This window comes from Embiotoca jacksoni, unplaced genomic scaffold (assembly GCF_022577435.1).
Source record: "Embiotoca jacksoni isolate LCO1_2020_lvr unplaced genomic scaffold, fEmbJac1.0.p SCAF_22, whole genome shotgun sequence".
NCBI classification, from domain to species: Eukaryota; Metazoa; Chordata; class Actinopteri; family Embiotocidae; genus Embiotoca; species Embiotoca jacksoni.
In genome coordinates, this window is record NW_027185363.1 from 188,746 (window position 1) to 196,766 (window position 8,021).

At 45.0% G+C, this 8,021-nt stretch overlaps 1 protein-coding gene across 1 annotated transcript; it reads right to left on the bottom strand.

The window, feature by feature from the left end:
- Positions 1 to 2,557: 2,557 nt before the first annotated feature.
- crsp7 (cofactor required for Sp1 transcriptional activation, subunit 7) lies at positions 2,558 to 7,972 on the bottom strand. The gene is made up of 3 exons (XM_069157011.1): positions 7,559 to 7,972; positions 6,329 to 6,403; positions 2,558 to 6,224 (listed from the first exon to the last, which is right to left on the bottom strand). The coding sequence occupies exons 1-3, from the start codon at positions 7,628 to 7,630 to the stop codon at positions 4,533 to 4,535; spliced, it is 1,839 nt and encodes a 612-aa protein (XP_069013112.1). The 5' UTR covers positions 7,631 to 7,972; the 3' UTR covers positions 2,558 to 4,532.
- Positions 7,973 to 8,021: the final 49 nt, after the last annotated feature.

Below are 8,021 nucleotides of genomic sequence, written 5' to 3' on the forward strand. Positions count from 1 at the left end.
GGACTACAAGTTCTGCCGCCATTTGAGTATGAATGGGAAGAAAATCTTAAAACGGTTTGAGACTGCTGAAGTAAGAATGCAATAGGCTATATAAGTTACAATCATCATTTATAAAAAAAATTAAAAAAAAAAAAAAAAAAAAAAAAAAGCCTAACCAACGTGACTGCACGCTACTGTGACCTCCAGAGCAGGATTACAAGATGGGATGCAAATTCAACATGTTGCACCTTTAAAAGGAAGGTGGGTAAATAAAAAAATAAAAATTAGATTTTTTTTATCTTTATTTGTTTTTGTTTGGTTATACTGTTACCACTTTATGGGTTTTTTGCAAGATGGGGTATTTGCCTTCAACAATTTGCGATTGTGAAAGGATATTTAGTGATTTAGACATGGCCCAGTACGTTCACAACGGGCTGCATTTTCTCCAACAAAGAATTAGATAATCAAAAGGCGTGTCTTCCGCGGACAAACCGATATTACATATTTTATAAAGCTACACGGCTCATTTAGTCTCCCTTGTAAAGATACACGAACACCACAGACTGCGGAAGTACGGAGGCAGGAGTCCTCTTGGTTTTCCTGTGTACTCTTTGGTCGCGTCGTTAATCGATCCTAAGCCCCGCCTCTCCCCGTCTCTGCCTTAGGTCTCGATTTATATCAAAAACTCCATATATGGAAGGAAACTTCCCAAATTCCTGAATGGTGGGAGTGATCCGCTGGTCCCACCCAGCATACCAGACGTGCAGTGGACGAGACTAATTGTCGCACTTTTTTTGACTCACAGTCGGGAGGAAAAAAAAAAAAAAAAAAAAAGTTTTTAAGTCCAACGAACTACTGGGGTGACGTAATGTCGGTGCTGCGATAACGCACAGCTTCTCTTGGCATGGCGGGATCTGTAAAAGCCAAGATTATTTCGTAAAGTGAATATATGAAAGTAGTTCCTCACATTTTAACCACAGTGTATAATTTAACCGGCCCGTGGGTTTGGAAAGGCAAAGGGGATTTCTTTTCTTTTTATGGTGCTTTTTCTTCTTTCGGGTTAAGTCCTTTTGAAACAGAAACTGGTCTGTACTTGATTTTTCTGGAAATGATAAGTCAGTTTCAAACGGCACACCACTTGAAAAATTTAATTGATGGTATAATTACATGCTTTTAAATGATGAGCAGTGACTCTATGCGCTATGTAACGTGAGTGTTCCTCTTAACTGTGTAATAGATGTATAGATAAAGCTGGTTATTCACTTCGCAGGGTCTTAGTGACTTTCCGAATAAAAGTGATTTGTATGGGAAATTGAATGGGTTGTTATCACAAACTTTTCAATTGAGGAGCTTTTGATTGATTTAAGTTTCCTGCTATAAATAAACCAGAGGGGAATCAATTCCTTCAGCCACTGGAATTAAAACACTAAAAGAAAAGACCAATGTACCAAATTGTATCTTTGAGAATCAATACAGTATCACAAAACAATATAACAATACGTCCCTAATGAATGTATCTCAACAAAATGCTGACCAAGTATTCTTTGGTAACTCAGAGCTGAAATAATTAGCCAACTAAATGAATCTAAAACTCTGGATGATCAATTGATCCCGTGAAGCTGAAATCCAGATTCTCAGGTAACATTTTTTTGATATTTTTTTGTTTGTTTTGTTTACCATATGCGATGGTAAATTGAATACATTCGGCCCTCATACCAGCCAATCAAGATATCAAGAGATTTGATTTAATTGGTACACCGCAGCCTCACATTATGTTTTGGTTGACTTAGACTTACCTATCCTATTTCACGCAGTCTGACCAGACCAGACGAGAGGTAAGAACCGGAGACGGTAGCGGTGACGTAAACCCAGGTGCATCTCCTCCCCGTGTCTGAGCGCGTGTCTGGTCCTGAACGCAGCCGTATTTCTGGGTAGAAGTGACAGATGATTACATCATACAGGTGTGCAGAGGACTGGTGTAAATACACCCGAGGGAGAAGGAGACTTACTCATCCTGCTGTCTGTGATGCGATTACGTCAGCTCACCCAGTCATGTAAGGGGGTGACGTAGTTATGACATCCCAGAGTCTTATCATATGACATTTAGTCATCCAAATGCAATCAAATGAGGAGCTAATAAAATATCACTTTAGTATACACAAGGTCGTTTTTTTTGTTGTTTTTTTTTACTGCGGTTGTTTACAATTTAAGGCTTTCACAGACAGATGATGGTTTATTCTCAGCTTTCATTAAAAACAGAGGTCCTTACATTTTTTTGTTAGCTTTGAGAAATCACAGATCAGATTGATTAATTCTCACCGAATTGAAATCACTCTCAGCATTTTACTTCATACTGATGCGGACAAAGGAGACAAATGGGTAATGTGCACCCCCGCATGGATGAACTGAGTAAGTACAACATTTTACAGCATAATGCAAAGTCTACAGCTCAAAACAAAAGGCATGAAAAAGCAGCACCACTTTGTTTAAAAGCGTAACATGCCCAACACCTGCTTGGATGGCAACATTTACTGAACACAACGGCTCTGTAAAAGACCCACGAGTCAGTCGACCGAGCTGAAGATTTAGATCATTTTTATTTTTCAAACAATTGAGAGATGTTAAAACACTGAACAAATAAAGATGCCCCCAGTCAAAACGCCCGAAAAACAGATGCTTATCAACCAGTTGTAGCACTTTTCTTTTATTGCCAGCTGTGTTGTTGTGCAGTTTCCTCATTGTCTGCAGCTTCACCCTCACTAAGATCAGTGTGTACAAAAAAAGTAACAGAAAACGGTGCATATACCAGCGTCGTATTGATCGTGGGATTTGGAATTCTCGCACATAACCCCAGCTCCAGATTTACCAAGGCACATTGGTAGGGATGAATGACTGAAAGAATGAATGGACAGAGAGGCTGCGCAGGAGCCAATCTTAATTTAAATCATGTGGGGGGAAAAGTGGTAGCGACCAATGAGCATAAAGAGAAAAATCTCAACTCAAATATTGTCCGTCACAGAAAAATGCCAAGAATATCTGATGCGCACAGCTTTCTCTCTCCTTTCTATGTTTACCGAATTTAAACATGGAGGCAAAAGAAATGCGACTTCAAACTGCACCCCGAACGTTTTCTAAACTCTCGAACGCAGCCCCGGGGGACCGTCAAGGTGTCTGAAACTCTGAAGAGACAATGGCCGCTCCACTCGGGGGTAGCTTTGTAGGCGCCATCGGTCACTATTCGCACTCGAAGTAAAATCAGTGATGAAATTACCAACAAGTTGTTCACTTCCGTGCATTAAGAGGCCTCAGTCCTGTACATTCACTAAGGCCGTTTAACTGAGAATAATGTCCTGGGATTTCAGAACGCAAGCAACATCTAAAGGGACTGGAAACAAAGTGCAGCGCTCAAACATACCTTTGCTGTTGTCTCTCAAGTGCAATCATTGATCAACACCGTCTAAGTTGACATTCCTTAATATTTGGGAGAGAATTAAAGGGTGGGCAGATTTTTTTTTTTTATCACTGTAAAAAAAAAAAAAAGATCCAATTTTAAATTAGCACCACGCTGTTTTGATGGAACCGTTTCAAACCAAGTTATTTTTCAGATGAAACTTGATGAGCTGTACGATGAGACGGAGAGAGCGGAAGCGGGTGAAGGATGGAGTCTGGAATGTTAATAACCAAATGCATCGATCGATCGATCTTAAAGAAAGACCGTGCAAACATCTGTACGCCCTGTAACAAAAAAATGAAGATTAAGCTGATACAATTGTGAACCAAACAGAGAGAGAGAAGAAGAAGAAGAAGAAAAAAAAATCTATAGGTTTCTGAACATCCATTTGGATGAACATCCCCTAAATGAACTGGTCAAAATAAATAGATGTATACATGATAAGAAATTTATAATTTACTCTTTATATCTCACATAAAGCTTCTTGTAACTGCCAAATATGATCCAGTATTTCATACTCTGGACATGTTCAGCTCTAACTGTGCTAGATGAACTCTATCAACACCTTTCTGGGCACCAACATGGTGGTCTGGACAGGAGAGCTAAACCCCAGCCTTCCCTCGTATTTAACTGTAGATTGTAACGCCTCGTTAGAGAGTAGAAGGTGAAAAGGAAACGGTGACGTCCCACTGAGCCTGAAATTGGGGTACAAATTCACAACGTGAAAAATTCACATTGTAAAAACCATTTCAGGTTTTCCGGGATAATTCTGTTCCCCTTTTTCGCCTTCGTTGTGAGCAGCAGTACTCTGCGTCGCGGGCCCCTTCATTTCTGTGGCTTTCACTTTGAAAAATAAAACAGAAACAGCCCTTGATATTACAAACTCAACTCTTCTTTTAATCTTTACGCTTTTTTTTTTCTTTTTTTTTTTATACCAAAATCGGAACACATTATCACAGAAAGAGGAAGAGGCATGGGGAGGGGAGTTTAGCCGGCCTGCTTTTCGCCAAACTCACAGTGGACAAACAAAATCACAAAGTATTTCGTCTCTGTGGGGAGACAAAGAAAGGAGTGGTAAAGGACAGCGACCTTCCCAAACCCCTCAATCTAGGCAAATATATGGCAGGATGTTTAATTTGCTTTCGTCCCCATGAGGGTCCAGTGATATGCACTCTGTCCAATCATACCAGGTGCCCTTGGTGTCATAGCAACCATTCACCCCCACCCAATGCTGCGTGTTTATCCTATCCAGGTCCTCGTCTGTCACCTCCCGACTGACGCCCGGTAAATCCCCTATAGAGCTGTCCGTCTGCAGAACATGTGTCTTCCTTGACTCCTTAATCTCCTGTTCTTCCCTTTTCAGATATTGAGACATGAAAAAGTGTGCGCTAGGGGCCTGGACCCCTGAGGAGTTGAGCACATTGCTCTGAAGGTTCAAGTAGGACTGGATGATTTCATTTCTAGACAGCTCCTTCCAGTTTGTCTGGTGGAAGGGGTTCGGGCTGGGACCCGGGATTGGGGCCGGGACAGGGGTTTGGATTGGGGCAGCGGGCGGTTGTATAGAGCTTTCAGTTCTCTGCCTCGACTCTGCGGGTTCCGGAGTGGGGGCTTCCTCTGTCTGAGAAGGTTCTTTATGTACCAGATGTTTGATCTGACCTGTGACTGGGTCAAATGTTAGTCTGCGTTCTTTTAACCGCACAGGTTTAGTCGTATCCTCTATTTTCTGGCCATCTAAGTTGACAGAGTAGTCTCTAGACCTGTACTTCCTCCTTTTGTGTTCCGAGTTGGGTACCGTTGTGCCGTCGGCGTCATCGGACACGGCCGTGGCTCCCTCGGACGTGGGCCTGTGCAGTTCTGAGTTCTGTTGCGGGAGAGAGGGTGACGGGGAGACCGACGGGGATTCCAGTGTAGCAGATACGTCTTGTGACGGGCAATGAGAGGGGACTTCTGACGAACTGGCCCAGTGCATTGAAGACCTGTGAGAAGAATGTGGCAGCTTGTCGGCGTAAGACGCTTGGGATGGGGAGGATACAGGTTGGGAAAAAGACAAAGGAGAGTCCCTGGAGGAAGGGCTTGGGATCGCCGGTCCTTTCGGTGTGTACGCTGAAGAGCGCTTGGGCACGGTGTCTTGCTTCATGCTCCTTGGACTAGAAGAGAGGCCGCGGGGGCTTTTGGCTTGATAACAGCCCCCTCCGCCTTCGTCCAATCTGGCCTGTTGCTGCATCACAGCAACTTTGATCAAAGAGGAAGTGCTAGGTAGCTTGGCCACACCGGGGGAGCTGGGGCGAGGCTTGACAGCGTTAACTGGAATTCTGTTAATTTTATCATTATCAAGGTGCTCTAGTCGAGACCTGTCAGGAGACGGGACAACCTCTTGGTCAGGCAGGACATCTGGACTGCCTGCAATCCCGTTGGTGGGCGGTGGCGAAATAGAGTTATCAAATGAAGACATCTTGGAGATCTTTTCAGGCAGGTGCACTCCACTGTCTTTGTGCTCCGCGCGGCGCTTCCGACTCCCTGATTTCTCGGCTTTTGGCGAGTATGTGTTGTGAACGTCATTTCTGATTTTGACTTCGGGGACGCCTTTCCCCGACACAGAAATGTCAGGAGGCGAGGGATCCGCTCTGCAGGGATGAGAACTGCCATTGGTAGACCCGGGGACACCGGCTGCCACGGCAGGCCCGGGCTCAATCAGCTTTTGCCAGTTCCTCAAGAGTTTCTTCGCACGCTTCGCGAGGTCTTCATCCTTCGTCTTCTTCCTCACATCGTTGATCAATTTTCCTAGTCGAGTTTCCTGTACAAATAAAAAGCGCAAGAGTGAGAAACAAATTCAACAACACCATTTTCTTTTCTTTCTTTTTTTTTTACATGAACTAGGAGTACATATAACCGTCTTACCTCAAGCGCTTCTTTGGTGATAGGATACTTTTCAAGACCGGTAATTACTTCCAACACAACCACCATATTGCATATCTGCAAGGAGGACAAACATTTGTTTGTTTAAACTTCACCATCGCACAAACTAATAAACATGTGGGACAAACCTTAAAATCTCTGCGAGCTGAGGAATGAACAGTGAAGAGTTGTTGATTGAGAATATGAATCCTTACAGACAGAAGCAGACAATACCAACAACAACTAACGATGACACTGGAAACTCTCCAGGATTTGGACAAACTCAAAAAGCTTTCGAGTCGTTGCCTGCAACGTGTGTGAGAGTTAGGGGGGAGGGACAGAGGGGGACAGGGGGGGGGGGACATGAGACATGAGCTCTTCTGTCCGCTTCAGAGCGACGCTGCGAAGTGAAGATGGTTAAAAACGTGACAACTCAAAGTACCTCCATCGTTGCGACACAAAAAAAAAAAAAAGAAAAGGGGGGAAACATCTGGACTGGATGTACAAGACGGAGCTTCTTATCCTCAAGACGAGCGTCTTGAGCGTCGGTGGACCGACACCTGCGTTAGCCGGTTAGCCGCTAACGAACCTCCGAGAGGAGGTCTCGGGACTATTTCCTAAAAACGGAGCATGAGCTAGTGAAGCTAACAGTTAGCCGGCTGCTACCTCCTCCCCCCTCCTCCCTCCCTCCCCCATACTTTAGTATCTTTAAACTACTGCAGTAAAACGGCCCCCAGATCTCTCGGTGTAACCCACCAATATGTCCGCCGCGACAGAAAGAGACCCGGGGACGACGCGCTCCTTCATTAAAACGCATTAAAACCCGCTTTTTTTCTTCTTTTTCTTTTTGGCGTTGCGGCTAAAAAAAGGTTAGCACCGGGCTAGCACGCTAGCACGCTAGCGTTAGCTTGGGGGGGGCAGATTACGGTCTGAATCAAAGGCGACGCTAATGCTAAGTTAGCCTCCGAGCTGTCAAGCCGGGAGAACCTGCGTCTCCCTCCGGAGAGACAAGACAGAGAGACAAGAGACACGGTCGCCACGTCGGTGCCAGCTCTCCTCCTCCCCTCCTCCCCGCAAAAAAAAAAGATGTGAAGTGCGCATTTTTAAAAAAAAACAAACTAAAACACCGATGAACGAGCTAACCGGCAGCCGAAGTTCAGCGTCGCGCGACAAGTAAACAAGCAACACGGTGTAGCTCGTCGGTAGTAGCCTGCTAGCTTTAGCGTCACTCACATTGCTCTGCCCGTCGATGGCCCGCAGCAGCCGGTCCCTCATCTGCTGCGGGGTTCCCGACGCCGTTGTCATCGCCCGTCCGGTGCGATCCGGAGGATGGAGGGAGGAATCCTCCAAAACAAAACAAAAACAAAACAAACAAAAAAAACAAAAACAACCAACCAACCCCGCGGAGAGACAAAACGATGACTCAAAAGCCGCTTCGGGAACACGTCCGGCGTCCGAACAGCATTGTTTTTGTCTCCTGTCGCCTGTTACGGTGGACGGCTCGTTGTTGTTGTTGTTTTTTATATATATCTCTCTCACATGGAGGAGGGAAGTGTGCGCGCTGATGTTGCCCGTCGGCTGCTGCCTGCTCGGCGCTCTCGCGACTCACTACCAGCTGCTGGTTCTCTCAACGGCCTCCTGCTGCATGCCGGGATACGACGTGTGCGCTTTGACGTCTGCACGTCGCCAAGTAAAC